Source organism: Pecten maximus, chromosome 16, assembly GCF_902652985.1.
Source record: "Pecten maximus chromosome 16, xPecMax1.1, whole genome shotgun sequence".
NCBI lineage: Eukaryota > Metazoa > Mollusca > Bivalvia > Pectinida > Pectinidae > Pecten > Pecten maximus.
Genome location: NC_047030.1, coordinates 14,484,587 through 14,500,703, shown reverse-complemented (window position 1 = coordinate 14,500,703; position 16,117 = coordinate 14,484,587). Strand labels below are relative to the sequence as shown.

The 16,117-nt window shown below is 37.9% G+C and overlaps 2 protein-coding genes across 4 annotated transcripts; one reads left to right on the top strand and one right to left on the bottom strand.

Moving 5' to 3' along the window:
- Positions 1-73: 73 nt before the first annotated feature.
- On the top strand, positions 74-3,050 carry LOC117314836 (N-alpha-acetyltransferase 38, NatC auxiliary subunit-like). 3 transcript variants are annotated; one of them, XM_033868946.1, is made up of 5 exons: positions 75-103; positions 1,115-1,211; positions 1,554-1,625; positions 2,300-2,431; positions 2,536-3,050. In XM_033868946.1, the coding sequence occupies exons 1-4, from the start codon at positions 92-94 to the stop codon at positions 2,410-2,412; spliced, it is 294 nt and encodes a 97-aa protein (XP_033724837.1). In that variant the 5' UTR covers positions 75-91; the 3' UTR covers positions 2,413-2,431; positions 2,536-3,050. The 3 variants fall into 3 exon arrangements, with proteins under 3 accessions (XP_033724833.1, XP_033724837.1, XP_033724834.1); XM_033868943.1 differs by having other exon boundaries at positions 76-103; positions 2,484-3,050; XM_033868942.1 differs by having other exon boundaries at positions 74-103; positions 2,300-3,050.
- A 2,787-nt stretch (positions 3,051-5,837) lies between these two features.
- Positions 5,838-16,117, bottom strand: LOC117314834 (WAG22 antigen-like). Its single transcript, XM_033868940.1, has 4 exons — positions 15,760-16,117; positions 10,295-10,541; positions 9,700-9,767; positions 5,838-8,601 (listed from the first exon to the last, which is right to left on the bottom strand). Exons 1-4 carry the CDS (start codon positions 15,980-15,982, stop codon positions 6,290-6,292), a joined length of 2,850 nt encoding a protein of 949 aa, XP_033724831.1. The 5' UTR covers positions 15,983-16,117; the 3' UTR covers positions 5,838-6,289.

Genomic DNA, 16,117 nt, shown 5'->3' with positions numbered 1-16,117 from the left:
TGTAAGTAGATCGAGCGCATCTATGATATAAATACATTGTTTCGTTTCGTCTTTATTTGGTCATTTCGTATTTTCGTGTCAAAAAATCAAGATGGCGGGCGAGGTGAGGAAGTGTTGCATGAACAGTTGCTAAAAACTTACACATTATTAATTAATGTTGTTTTTCTTCTTATACGAAATCATAGGGTTAATTCCTTTGCTGAACTTATGTTATGAAATCAATATGAGTATGGATAACATATATTTAAGTCTGTAAATCATCGTTTTAAGTTAAGGGTAAATGGAGGCACTGGAAAACTAGAGGGGCTCCCTCCAGTGCTATAGTTAGGTACAAAAATGTCCAGCTCCTGTACATAACATAAATTATATCCATTTACCTGGTATATGCTATTGCATGTTTAATATCAATGATATACATGTACTGTATTAAAGTGTACTCTTTATCAAGGACAAAATAGTTTATTGGTTTTGTACTTTGTTTATGATATATATGCATGCAGTATGTATAGTTATAGTTATAAAATGAATGCAGACCGTTTGCATCTATATAATGTATCTCAAATCTGAATTAAGTTGTGTCCATTCTACCAAGCTCCCGGTAAAGTGATGAGTGGCATAATACATAAACGCAAAAGTGTTCCAACTTCCCCCTCTTATATAAATGTATGCATCTGCTGATGCCACACTGGTCAGAACTTTAGATTAGGCCACGCCAATTGATGGTCTTAATTGGCATGGGTTAAGAAGGATTATACAGTGAAAAAAAATACAGGTGAGCGGATAACTATTGATATAGTCGTAGCAGTGAAAAATGAAAGGCATCACGGGAAAGAGAATGATTCATTCTTCATTTTTACACATGACATTTAAAATTTGGTCTAAAAAGGGGCAGAAATTGACTTTTAAAGCTGCCTATATAGCTATTGTACAGTGATACATGGACAAACCACCAAAGTCAGACCACCAGTTGAAGGGGCTAATTGGACAAAGTGACATCACTTATCACTGTATGAATGGGCCTATATATGGTTATATATTAACTATATGAACTCAATACACTCTGTAACAATATGTGTTAGTAGTAATATTCTAGCATTTATTTTTATATCTATAGGAACCAGATGCAGAAAAGTCAGAAGGGACAAAAAAGTTGGAGAAATGGTTGAATAAGGGCATGAAAATACAAATGACTGATGGCAGGACACTTATTGGTAGGTCTACATCAATATTAAACAGATAAACAACTTAAAAAAATTAACAACAGTTGTTAAAAAACCTCATTACCAGTATATGTTTGATTTTGTTGGAAAATTATTCTAAAGGGTCTTGTGATTGTAACCCTGATGAAAAGAATGATATTCTGATTTCAGAATATTTTTGAATTATCACATTTAATAAATATTTATGGTCTCGTGTGTCTTTTTAAAATTAGTCTATTGCATCAAGGGGATTTCTTGATTTTCCATCACAATTGTCGATGATTTCATTGAATTATATTTTATTTATAGAATGCATTTAGACTTGATGTTTATTTCTTTACTAAATAATTTCAGGTGTATTTCTGTGTACTGACCGAGATAGAAATGTAATCCTAGGTTCCTGTGAGGAGTATCTGCGATCACCAGGTAAAAGTATACTCTTGATATTAAAATCATGAAATTATCTTTTTATATAACATTTTTATTAAGTCACACACAAATAGTTATATAAAATTTGTATCAAAGTTTTTGTTTTTGAACCTTTTAGAATCCTAAAAAAGCATGTGTATAAATAAACATTATACAGCTGTATATACATACATATATACCGGGTAGTTATACTTTGATCATGAGATTATTTTGTTGTTATAATAAGTTTTCTTTAACTATAGAAATTAACATTTGTCTGTACTTGAATGCTAACATCAGTACAAATGCTGGATTCAACTACACAAGTACCTGATCATGTTATAGTGATCAATATAATGTTTGATTTAAGTTTCACCGATTCCACAATTTCAATGTACTTTGATGATAATGCAGTTTAAAGACAAATATCATTGTCCTCTGATAAAGACAAATATCATTGTCCTCTGATAAAGACAAATATCATTGTCCTCTGATAAAGACAAATATCATTGTCCTCTGATAAAGACAAATATCATTGTCCTCTGATAAAGACAAATATCATTGTCCTCTGATAAAGACAAATATCATTGTCCTCTGATAAAGACAAATATCATTGTCCTCTGAAGTGATCTTTTATTTTCATGAACAAATTTACTTAAAACCAACTTGAACCGTCTAATTTTAATTTGCAGACGGTGAAAAGAAGGAGGATCCAAGAATTCTTGGGCTAGCCATGATTCCAGGTTACCACATAGTCAGCATTCATGTGGACGAAGAACACACTCCTGGACAAAGTGTCATGTGATCCTGTCATGTGACTCAACATTGTTACATCACTCTAATACAGTGTCGTGTGATCCTGTCATGTGACTCGACATTGTTACATCACTCTAATACAGTGTCGTGTGATCCTGTCATGTGACTCGACATTGTTACATCACTCTAATACAGTGTAATGTGATTCTGTTTTTGTGAATAACTCTCCTACACCATCATGTGACTGTATTCAGGTTTATTTCTGGTCATATCCAGAAAGGCAACTACACTGTAAACAGATGCTGAATACAGATATTGGCAATTTCATAAAACCATATCTAGAACGACCTAGAGGAGCTGTTTGAAGCGATTGTCTCCTTGGTGTTTTAATTTTTATCATATTCTGCAAATGGTATGATGTTCTGTGAGAGAATTGTTTGGATTGAATTTATGGTGGAAATTGATTGTATTATAAGTCTTTATCAGAAAGAAAATATGATCTCAACTTATAAAGTATGACAGATTCAGGAAGGATATACATTATTGTGCAGACATGCTTGTATTTAGAAGTTTATGATAATGTGTACACCCAAGGATTTCAAGATCATGTTATTGATATTATTTATTAAAATTAAGTGAAGATGATGTTGCTTATCACAATAAATGAAATTTCTGTCATGCATTTAACATGCCTTTTAATAATAAATGTATGTGTTGGAAGAGAGAGGTCAAGGTACATACACAGTAAGTGTTAGGAGAACCGTCCTGTAAATAGTTACCCTTAAACAACAGGGTTAAACATGGAATGAAAGCTACCCTGTAAATAGTTACCCTAAACATGTCCCTTGTGATAGACAGGGAAAATAACCCTGTAAATAGTTACCCTAAACATGTCCCTTGTGATAGACAAGGAAAATAACCCTGTAAATTGTTACCCTAAACATGTCCCTTGTGATAGACAAGGAAAATAACCCTGTAAATAGTTACCCTAAACATGTCCCTTGTGATAGACAAGGAAAATAACCCTGTAAATAGTTACCCTAAACATGTCCCTTGTGATAGACAAGGAAAATAACCCTGTAAATAGTTACTCTAAACATGTCCCTTGTGATAGACAAGGAAAATAACCCTGTAAATTGTTACCCTTAAACAACAGGGTTAAACACGGAATGAAAGCTACCCTGTAAATAGTTACCCTAAACTTGACTATTGTGACAGACACAGTAGCCTGTAAAAAATGCAAAAGGAAAATAACCCTGTAAATAGTTACCCTAAACCTGTCTCTTGTGATAGACAAGGAAAATAACCCTGTAAATTGTTACCCTAAACCTGTCTCTTGTGATAGACAAGGAAAATAACCCTGTAAATAGTTACACTAAACATGTCCCCTAGCTGTGATAGACAAGAAAAATAACCCTGTAAATTGTTACCCTAAACATGTTTCTTGTGATAGACAAGGAAAATAACCCTGTAAATAGTTACCCTAAACATGTTTCTTGTGATAAACAAGGAAAATAACCCTGTAAACAGTTACCCTAAACATGTTTCTTGTGATAAACAAGGAAAATAACCCTGTAAATAGTTACCCTAAACCTGTCTCTTGTGATAGACAAGGAAAATAACCCTGTAAATAGTTACCCTAAACATGTCCCCTAGCTGTGATAGACAAGAAAAATAACCCTGTAAATTGTTACCCTAAACATGTTTCTTGTGATAGACAAGGAAAATAACCCTGTAAATAGTTACCCTAAACATGTTTCTTGTGATAAACAAGGAAAATAACCCTGTAAATAGTTACCCTAAATCTATCTCTTGTGACGGACAAGATAGCAGGGTGAAATAAGAAAGGAAAACTATTAAATTGTTACCCAGAATATGCTTTCTACAAGAATGTTATGTTGAAAGCATACTATGAATGTATCTAGCAGTGTATGTCTGCTATCACCACTGCACAATACTGATATGTGTACGCAAGATGTATGTGTACCGTAACCCTAAGATTTGTAGAGATAACACGATTGGGAACCATGTGGTCAGAAGTTTATATCACAAACTCAAAATGATGACCAACAGTGCAGAAAGCATAAAACGTGAGAGGTAGAACACTAAATATACTATTTTCTAATCAGAGTGATTCTCCATGAAAATTAGGAGATGTATTTCATGAACGGATGCGATTGCTTCATTTTTCTGTGCCTAAACAAAAATTTAAGTATAAAACCTATATTTACAGAAAGCGATGATGTGGAGTCGATCCTTCATCAAACATTTCCATTCCACGAGGAAATGTTGTCACTGTAAATGGGGAAGTTTTTGTAATTGATGAATAAACATAACTACATATGAGTGACGTACGTAGACACAAACTTTCAGAGCTATTTTTAGTATGTTTAAACATAAAGAACATTAATCTTATTTCTACTTTTCTTTTTCTTTCCTGTTAATAATGTGATGTAACCTAAGAAATAGAGAAAACGAACTTAAATGTTCAAAATCCAAGATGGCCACCTGTCTGCCATTTAATTTCCATGATCATTCTTTAATTGAATGGGCAAAACCATGGTTGAAGGGAAGCTACAAATGAAATCTGAGAAAGATCCATCGAGTTCTCTCTGAGAAATAGCAAAATCAATAACTGTTTAAGGATGGATGAACGGAGTGACAAAGGGAGATGGTGGCCTAAAAAGAGAAGAATGTCCTCAATAACAAAAGGAATTCTAACTTGATATGGTTTTAACTTTTGTAGAGACATATTTGATTGTAGCCCATGGCCAGAAAACCTGGAAACCAGAAGATTTTGCATTTTTGACTCTTGTTTCCATGGTTTAAAACATCAAGATTATACATCCTTATAGTAAAAGATACAATTAGCTGGGGTGCTGGCCTGACCTTTGTGACCCTTTGTTACACGTATCTTGAGTGGCTTTGGCGCTTAATAGAGAGAAGACAAGATATAAGCTACAAATGTAACTTACCTGGTAATACCTGGGCCGTTTTCATTGATCAATGTACAAACGGCCGGCTTATGTACCTGGTGATTTTATATTGTTTTAAGACAAGGCTTGATAAAGACTTTCGTGGGCTGTATTAGTATCCGCAAGTTCGTCAAGATGTCTGAACTATTTCATTTAAAAATGGACGAACCGGTTTGTCCGCTTAAAGGAACAAACCCCAGGTAATAATAGTAATAATCAACAACACAACACAATGATCTAGAATTATGATTTTATTATTTGTAAAAATAAATATTAGGAGATATGCAAATTAATCTTAATAAAATCTGCAAAACAAAGAAATAAATAACAAACAAGAGACTAAAAAATAATTAACATATTTGATATTGTTGTAATTTTTAAACTTTTAACTTTTCCTTGTGTTTATGTTACCCATTGCAATAAGTATATTTTACACTAGTAATGTATATATCAAGTGCTTGCTGATTATCAATTATATTGTTAAGGTTGTTTTCCGTGGTTCAAATTATTGGATTATATTTCCAGTTTTTGTGTATCATTTTAGAATTTCTTCTTTAATGTTTACTTTCAATATGTCTGTATTTTCGATTTTATGTGATCCCTGAAAATAATGAAAATATAACCTCTTGAGTGTAGCAAGTTTTAGAGTTACACAATCGGTAAATGACTCGTTTGTAACAATACCTACATTAATTTTCCTTCCCTATTTATATATATCGCCAACGATAATTGATATTTACAAAATCATCTCTTTTCTATTAATAGTTTGTAACGTACTTTCTACTGTTTTCTTTAACTTTTTAATTTAAAAAATCAGTATAAGATTGACTTCCTTTCAGTTTTGTCAAGCTTAAACCTATAACCATGTGGTCTTACAGTTTCTTCTTTCCAATTGACAGTCAGACTTTTGATTTCTAAATGACATGGTTTTCATGCTATATTCAACCCTCTTTATCCTAACATTCCCATGATATTACCTAAATCCATGCCACCGCCCCCTCCTCCTCCTCCCCCTCCCATCAAACCTCCCAACATATCCTGCAGCCCTCCTCCATCCTCTCCCATGAGTCCTCCCAACATGTCCTGTAGGCCTCCTCCATCCTCTCCCATGAGTCCTCCGAGCATATCCCCTATTCCATCTGCACCTCCTGCCCCAAGTGACCCTAACATTCCGCTGACTTGGTTCATGACTCCAGGGTCACTCATAAGATTTTTAACACTTCCTACATCAATTTTACCATCTGCACCCATCACACTTGAAATATCTGGCAATCCTCCTCCGCCACCACCAGAGGACCCTCCTCCGCCACCACCAGAGGACCCTCCTCCTCCCAGAAGGTCACTAAGTCCACCGACACCTCCTCCCAACAGTCCATTTAGATCTAATCCACCGCCATTAGATCCACCGCCATTGAGAAGGTTATCTAGTGCACCTCCTGAGGGGAAACCACTCCCACCTCCAGTTGGTGGTGGTGGAGGGCCCTGGTTGTTGTTTGTTGGTGGCATAGGTGCAATACCTGAAGGACCAGAGTTTCCACCTAGACCAAAGCCACCCCCATTTGAGTTTGAATTAGGCATGTTGTTACCATTTGGTTGCTGGAAACCGTTAGGGTTTGACTGATCTTGATTGTTAAATTGAACACCAAATCCGCTTGGTGGTCCGCCGTTATTATCCTGATTGCCTGAGGGTGGTCCTTGTGAACCCCACTGATTACCGCCAGAGCCTTGCTGCATGTCCTGGTTCCCCTGATTGCCCCATGGATTTCTGCTGGGTCCTTGATTTCCCTGGTTTCCCCATTGATTTGAGTTGGATCCTTGGCTACCCCATTGATTTCCGTTAGATCCTTGGCTATTCCATTGATTTCCATTGGACCCTTGGTTTCCTTGGTCACTCCATTGATTGTTAAATCCCTGGTTTCCCTGGTTGCCCCACTGATTTCCATTGGATCCTTGATTTCCATTAGACCACTGGCTTCCCTGGTTGCCCCATTGATTGCCGCCAAATCCTTGGTTTCCTTGACTATCCCACGAACCTCCACCTTGCTGGTTGTATTGGGGATAATAAGGATCCTGTTGGTATTGTTGTTGTGGATACTGGTTGTAATAAGGTTGTTGTGGATACTGTTGTTGCTGGGGATAATATCCTCCCTGGGGATATTGCTGGTTCTGACCCTGATTTTGCCATTGGGAGGAGCCGCTATTGGCCCGACTTCCAGATCCACCCGATCCTCCCGATCCTCCCAGCATACCCATGACCTGAGAGAGTGCATTGCCTAGGCCGGAGTTAGGCCCTGGTTGAGCTCTAGTGCCTTGGGCATTTTCCAGCAGTTCTGGTCTGGGTCGACCTGAATCCCCTCCACCTGATGGGTCTGATATTCCAAGCATGTTCATCAGGCTTCCACCGCCTCCTGCCCCTCCAGCGCCCCCTCCCGGCGGCGATCCTCCCATGTTTTGTAACATGGACGATATACCAGCCATAGCGCCAGGGTTGCCAAGTATACTTGCCAATGGGTTACCACTAGACGAGGATCCGCCTCCCATTCCTTGTCCACCGCCAAACATACCCTGGGAACCTCCTCCCATCATTCCTTGCTGCCCGCCAAACATACCTGCTGGCATTCCTCCACCAAATTGATCATCGTCATTTCTTCTACTGCCACCCCCAAGGATAGAGGAAAGTAATCCTCCGCCACCTCCTCCACCTTTCCCTCCGAACATACCGGACAGCATCTTTCCGGCTCCGAGCATTGGAATTAAAGAGGAAAGTCCGCCCAGGCCACCGCCGCCACCTCCACCAAGCATGCTCGATAGAAGTCCGCCGCCGCCGCCACCTCCGAGCATGCTCCCCGCGAGACTGGCCAGTCCGCCTAACCCTCCTCCACTGCCACTACTACTACCACCGCCCATTAGACCTTTAACAGTGTTTAGAATACTAGGGTTTTTGACAAGGCCAGTGACCTTTGATAGCAACCCTTCATCCCCGTCAGCAACGTCTTCTATCTTACTGTTAACATTGCTTGATGGAGGTGGTGGTGTGGTAGGGGCGGGAGTTGTAGTAGTGGCGCCACCTGTCGCGCCGGTCGCACTACCTGTCGCTCCGGTTGCTGCAGTACTATCCTTTGATGTAGAGGAGGTTATTCCCGCTAAGTCATCCTCCAAGACCTTGACCTCTAAGATAGCTAGTAGCTGGTCAGCCTTGTCGGTCCCGAACTCCTTTGCCAGCTGGGCAAGTAGATCACTTTTTGCCTTTGACTCTTTGATTTCTGAAACGAAAGATGTTTGATAATTCAGAAACTAGTGTGATTTTGATGTTCAATAGATTATTCGTGTATTATGTACCATGTACTTATAATAACAATAAGAAAAGCAACTTTTGATGGCCTATCATGATTAATGCCCGACTGATTAATCAACTACCGTTTTAAACCAGTTTCATATAATGTATAACCAGTATCAACGGGTAACACTCGTTTATCACGGGTATCACCGGCTGGTCACGAGTTTCACCCGTTTGTTACGGGTAGTTAACTTTCATTTATACTTCAACAATTGTGGAACAAATTTTACCAAATTATATTAATCACGTTTGTTGGCCTGGATTGCAACGTGTGAGGGTCCTTACTGTGAAAGGAAACCGGAGTACCCGGGGGAAACCCACGTGGTCGGGAAGGTAAAAGGCAATTGTGTTGTTACCACTGTGCCACCCGACCAACCATACGGGTATCTCCCGTAATATCTTTTGTTTGTTACGGATTTCGACCTTTTCTTATAATGATAAATTACTCAAAACGGCCAAATGGATACCTGTCGTTGGTAATCTGATTTGTGCCATTTCGTCCTTTCGGGTTTTCGCCCCGAAAAGACGAAAATCAAACATCTTAATTTTCGTCCAACTCCTGTCGTCTTTTCTCCCCGAAAAAACGAAAATTAACAAACCTTTAATTTCTTCTTGTGGCCCGAAAAGACGAAACATCGTAGGCGAAAAGACGAAAGAAATGCACGCAAATTAGCGACTATAATTGTCGTCTTTTGGGTTTTTCGCCCCGAAAAGACGAAAATTAACAAAACTTAAGTTTCGACTTTTCGCCCCGAAAAGACGATATTTAAGGTTTTTACGCCTATGCTGTTTCGTCTTTTCAGGGCGAAAATACGAAAGGACGAAATGGCACAAATCAACCACCGTATAGTGGAGATAACACAAACGGATATTCAAAGTGATGTTAGATTGTTTTTTATGTTTTGACAAACCTATTATTTTATTTATGTATATCCTTCTGCTAAGTTAAGATAATCTGGTTATTTAATCCCTCGCATTTTCTTTATAAACGAAATCAATGTAAGCAACCTGGACTTGTACTTACGATCGATCATCAAAGGTTTGGACTGGACACTTTCCCAGTATTCGTCATAAGTGCGTACGATGGATCCCCTATAACAGAATACACGGTTATTACGTTCACATGGCAGACATCATTAAAGGGTACTTACAGGCATATATTTATCAGAAATGCAAATTACAAATCAAAAGCAAAATGTGACAATTCCAAGAACATGGAAATACTTAGACAAAAAAACAAGTAGCCTCGCTGTGCTTGGGTGATCGTTTAGTGAAGAATTTATTTTCAAGAGATTTTATTTTCGCTCTTTTTTTGAGGGTATACTAAATTTGAAAAAAAAGGATATTGGATGATATAATCCGCTTTTCTAATTTGATATGAGGAAAACATTTTTTATTCATACTTTTAGTGAAATTACTGGAAAGACCGACCTTTACACGACCAGAACATTATACGTTTTACTTAACATATGGATGGTACCACGGGGCCCTGGCACGAAGTCCAAACTCCCGGTCCATATACATGTATTAGATACTATAATACATATTGAACATTAAATTGTGTTGAAATTCCAGGAACAAGTTATACATCACCATGACGACGATAAATACACACACACCTGATTACCAGATTATCCTCCAGGTCCTTGAAGTCTTTTGGCGCGTGCCATATCATGGTTATGTTACCCTTCCATCGGCTGTTGGCGTGACTGATGCTATCGCCATCGACCATCTGACACCGGAAGGGGCGGGCCATGCCGTCTGCTGTCCACGTCCCGCGCGGAAAGTCGAACAAGCTTTTCTCCGGAACCACCTGGAGGAAGAAACCTTTGAAGGCATCTTTTCTCGTCTTTGGAGATATTGTCACTGTCGAAAGAAGAAAAAATCATCGGATAAGTATTTCAGACTTATTGTCGGTATCGGCACTCGTAACTCAAGATTACAAATGACTTGGCAGCTTTCGAACAATCACCATCTAACATCTTAGGGTCAGCATGGACTACGTCTAATAAAACAATTGTGAGTTCTAACGCGGTTATTGAATAAAAACAATTGTGAGTTCTAACGCGGTTATTGAATAAAAACAATTGTGAGTTCTAACGCGGTTATTGAATAAATCACTCGTGAATTCTGATGAGGTTACATAATAAAACAATTGTGAGTTCTAACGCGGTTATTGAATAAAAACAATTGTGAGTTCTAACACGGTTATAGAATAAATCACTTGTGGATTCTGATGAGGTAACAGAATAAAACAATTGCGAGTTCTAACGCGGTTATAGAATAAATCACTCGTGAATTCTGATGAGGTTACAGAATAAAACAATTGCGAGTTCTAACGCGGTTACAGAATAAAACAGCAGTGGCTATCTCTAACCCGGTTATAGACTACAACATCGTTAGCTACCCCTAACGAGGTTATGGTTTACATCATTGAGTGTTTCTTATTGCACGGTATGATGTGTGTAATCGCAATGGATTATACTGTATGTGACCTTTTTGTTGCACACAATATTATGACTAGGTTTGTGAATAAATCTAGAATCTTGAAATTGAACTCTTACATCTCAATACCATCGACTACTTCTAACACTGTAATAGAATACAACATCACTAGTTATACCTAACGCGGTTATGGAATACAACATCACTGGCTATCCCTAACGCGGTTATGGAATTCAACATCACTGGCTATCCCTAACGCGGTTATGGAATTCAACATCACTGGCTATCCCTAACGCGGTTATGGAATACAACATCACTGGCTATCCCTAACGCGGTTATGGAATACAACATCACTGGCGATCCCTAACGCGGTTATAGAATACAACATCACTGGCTATCCCTAACTCGGTTATAGAATACAACATCACTGGCTATCCCTAACTCTGGTATAGAATACAACATCACTGGCTATCCCTAACGCGGTTAAGGAATACAACATCACTGGCTATCCCTAACGCGGTTATGGAATACAACATCACTGGCTATTCCTAACGCGGTTATAGAATACAACATTACTGGCTATCCCTAACTCGGTTATCGAATTTTGACACGACTATATATCCATAACTCGGTTATAGAATACAACATCACTGGCTATCCCTAACTCGGTTATAGAACACAACATTACTGGCTATCCCGTACGCGGTTATAGAATACAACATCACTGGCTATCCCTAACGCAGTTATAGAATACAACATTACTGGCTATCCCTAACTCGGTTATAGAATACAACATCACTGGCTATCCCTAACGCGGTTATAGAATACAACATCACTGGCTTTCCCTAACTCGGTTATAGGATACAACATCACTGGCTATCCCTAACTCGGTTATAGAATACAACATTACTGGCTATCCCGTACGCGGTTATAGAATACAACATCACTGGGTATCCCTAACGCGGTTATAGAATACAACATTACTGGCTATCCCTAACTCGGTTATAGAATACAACATCACTGGCTATCCCTAACGCGGTTATAGAATACAACATTACTGGCTATTCCTAACTCGGTTATAGAATACAACATTACTGGCTATCCCGTACGCGGTTAGTCACACTGCACATTGCAACATCAGCGACTTCTCCTATGTGATGTGAATCCCTTTGTTATTAAAATTGATGATTATAATTATTTAGTAAACTTCAAATAAAACGCGAATAAAGGAGTGAACTCTATTTTTGTGTGTGATATAGCTCCATAACATTATATAACATATATTCAAGCTAATCCTTATAATCTAATATACTATACACAATTCCTGTGAAAATCTGCTTTTTATTAATGAACTCTTTTTTCTTACAAATCATTACGCTGCTGTATCAACCATGCAATCCAAAGCGACGATACAAACGGTGACGTCATTCATGACGTTATGGACGGATACCTCCGTAACATATTTTCTTAGCAAATGAAAATGCTTGTTAAAAGATTTAATCTTTTCAATATACTTTGGAAGTATACTTCAAAATCTAAGAGTTCCGCTATCGATACACGTATCTTTTCTACGTTATTGGAATATGACCACATAGAAAATAGGAGGTCACTCGAGGTCAAACTGGACAGTCACACATGTACATATAACGATGGAAGATGCCGCAGGCTCCGTTATATACGGTTCAGGTAACGCATTTCGTGTTGCCGAGTCCTAAATACCCAAAGGCTACCTTGTAGTTAAGATGATATTGACCAAGAAATGTATACATACATACATATTCAGTTTTTAGATCACCTGAGACGAAGTCTCAAGTGACCTATTCTAACCGCCTTTTGTCCGTCGCCGTGCGTCCGTAATGTAATTTGGCAGGAAGCTTCCATGGCCAAAGGTCAATCAAAATTGTGAATTATATGGTCCCGACCCCCTAGGGGCCTGAGGGGTGGGACCAAAAAGTGCCAAATTGACTAAAATTTCAAAAATCTTCTTCTCAACTCCAAGATATGGTAGAATCAAATATAAAGGTTTTCATGTCCTTTACCAAAACTGTATTTCATGACCCTGGGGTCTCATGTTTGCCCTTGGGAAGGGGATAAACTTTACTGTAATTTATATAGGAAAATCACATTTTGACTATCATTTGTTTTATTTCTATTGGAGTTCGTTAAATTTTGTAATTTGGTTTACATTATCAGCATCAGGGGATGACAGCTCGATGGTATGCACGTGTTGGCACTGATTGACCCCCAGGGGCTTATGGGTTGGGCCAAAAAGGGTCAAATTAACTGAACTTTTCAAGAAACTTCTAAAAACCAAAGTAAGGTAGAATCAAATACACTTTACATATGGAAGGGTCTTAAGATGCTTTACCAAAATTGTGAATTTCATGACCCTGGGGTCTCACCTTTGCCCTTGAGAAGGGGATAAACTTTACTATAATTTATATAGGAAAATCACAATTTTGACTATCATTTGTTTTATTTCTATTGGAATTCATTCTAACTTTGTTAACATTATCAGCATTGTTGGCACTGATTGACCTCCAAGGGCTTATTGGTGGGGCCAAAAAGGGTCAATTAAATCACTTAAATATTTCAAATCTTCATGTGACCGTCAAGGCTCATTGGCCTCTTGTTGTTTTGTATATTTTTAACAGTAAAAACAAAGTAAATTTTCTTGTCTTGTGACGAATACCATTTTCTATAAATTGCAAAGGTGGGCTTAGACAATAAGCATTGTCAATTGTGATGTCACAATTGCCCTGAAGTATTTTTCTTAAAACGTCGAAAACAAATTTTTTTGAATTAAGTTTTTCGAAGTTTCAATTTTCACTGGTAAAAGTATAGCCAATCTTGAATCATAAGCAACAACTTCTGTAACAGAAGAGTAAGTATTGAAATTAGTATCTAAATCATTATTACATTTGACTCATGTCTGGTTTGTTTGCTTTGTTTCATTAACTGAGGGATCGACAATGCACACTTTTGAAAACCACACAAGAAATATAAATTAGAAAAAACAAGTTTAGTATTTATTGATTATAAGAGTGGGGAAAGTATTTGCGTTCATGCCGCAAAGGCGACGCTGTATCGGTGTTTTAATGACATGCGATTGGCGGAGACGTTCGATAAAAAGAAATGTTGGTTTGAGATGTTTGGATTGGAGGGGGCGGTCATGAGTCACAGCCGGTCATCGTATAAACACGGCAAGGAAGCTGGGACAATAACCGGTCAGTTGTGTAAATTTCTACCCACAAGCAGTGACGTATTCCGGACTCACAATTCCCTGCCCACAAGTTTTGACTTCACAGATATGAGCTCAATCGACGTCATCATTCTGTAACACACACTGTCCAAAGACGCACGTTCCAAAATAATAATTCCCTGACCAACGTTTTGGTATGTACATTAACTCAACTGACGTCAAAAATCTCAGGAACTCCCGATTTACAAACGACCTTTCATATTGTCGCCCTGTTTCCTGCGAAAAAGCACACAACCCAAGCTAAATATCGGAAACAGGGCGAAACTGCATCAGAGCTAAAAACAACAACAACAACAACAACAAACAAACGCCAAACGATAGTTAATCGCCAACATGCAGAATTAAAATAGCTTCTTCTACCCTAGACTAAGGTTTTGTCGTTATTTAAAATTTGGCGGGTTTTTGCTACACGACAATAACGTATAGTGTCTTGTGGGTGTTGTGTGTTATTACTCTACAAATCAGTTGGATACTAATATATGTAAGTACATAAAACTAATACAATTTGACACTGCGCGGTTAGTACAAGACAATAAGACACTGCGCGGTAAGTACATGTAAACATTATGACACTTCGCGGTTAGTAAAACAGAAGTGCAATGTTTTAATTGAAATTAAATCAATTTTATTACATAGATATTACACAAAAGAAACGGCCGCATGTAATCCCATTATACAATATGACGCTGTATGTCAGGATGACAGCAATACAATGTCACCACGTGTCGACAGCAATACAATGTCACCACGTGTCAGTATGTCACAGCAGTTACACAATTTGAGGTGCACGTCAGTTTCAGTATCAGTATAATAAATTTTGACGGTCTCTGTGTGTTTTGTAATATGATATGAGGTGATAACTTTGACGTTCCTCTCATATCACACTTTTGAATGGTGCTAATATCCTGTGAGTCTTTTGTTCAGTCCTTGGCATTTTGTTGTTTTCTATGTTGCATTTTCCTTTGTTTTGTTATTTATTCATTTATTGCCTGTGAATTTCACCAAGTTATACAGTGAACACATTATGATTTATCGCCGCAATACCATTAAGAATCATAATCATTCGACCAGTATGAAAGTTTACATACATATAGTAATATTACATTCAATGTTGAGTTCCCGTCTGAAATCTATGAGATATGATTTCAAAATACACGTATTTTATTGTCAACACAACAAATATAAAACAAAGGATTCTTACATAGAAAAACATTATAGTTAAGTATTGACAACAGGGATTGGACATCAGTCTAGGCCTATATTAGTCCTTTCATGAGATATGATCGTACTTAACTGTTAATATGTAGTAAGTTATCTACCTGACAATAACTAAGATTATTTTCTGATTGTGGAGCCAATAGAAAATGATGTACATACCTTCAACTGTGTCTCCGGGTTTTATAACTGTCGTGTTTGTTAATATACGAAACGGTGGTGTCGAAAACTGAGGAGCATATTCCCAATTCCAATCTGTAAAATTTCTCCTTATATGGTATGGTTTCTTTAAGTTACATCCTTTCCTGGGTACTCCGGTACTATAAGCCTCTACAGCAACCAGCACCGCGGCAACCAGAATCACACAAACACAAAATCTTTCCATTATCTTTCACGATGTTGTTCTTTTATGATAAAATCCTTAGTATTTTCCACATTTGCGCTTAGTCGAGGACCAGCCCCGACTTTTTCAATATCGTCTGTATCACTAACGCCGTGCTCCTAATCGGTTAAACAGTGC

What these genes read in the sequence shown, in the direction of transcription:
- LOC117314834 (XM_033868940.1), bottom strand. Translation starts at nt 15,982, where the DNA reads ATGGAAAGATTTTGTGTTTGTGTGATTCTGGTTGCCGCGGTGCTGGTT. An exon ending in GAGGATAATCTGGTAATCAG is followed by an intron (nt 9,768 to 10,294) that starts GTGTGTGTGTAT and finishes ATTCTGTTATAG; the next exon opens with GGGATCCATCGTACGCACTT. An exon ending in CAAACCTTTGATGATCGATC is followed by an intron (nt 8,602 to 9,699) that starts GTAAGTACAAGT and finishes CTTTCGTTTCAG; the next exon opens with AAATCAAAGAGTCAAAGGCA.
- LOC117314836 (XM_033868942.1), top strand. An exon ending in TGATGGCAGGACACTTATTG is followed by an intron (nt 1,212 to 1,553) that starts GTAGGTCTACAT and finishes AAATAATTTCAG; the next exon opens with GTGTATTTCTGTGTACTGAC. An exon ending in GGAGTATCTGCGATCACCAG is followed by an intron (nt 1,626 to 2,299) that starts GTAAAAGTATAC and finishes TTTAATTTGCAG; the next exon opens with ACGGTGAAAAGAAGGAGGAT.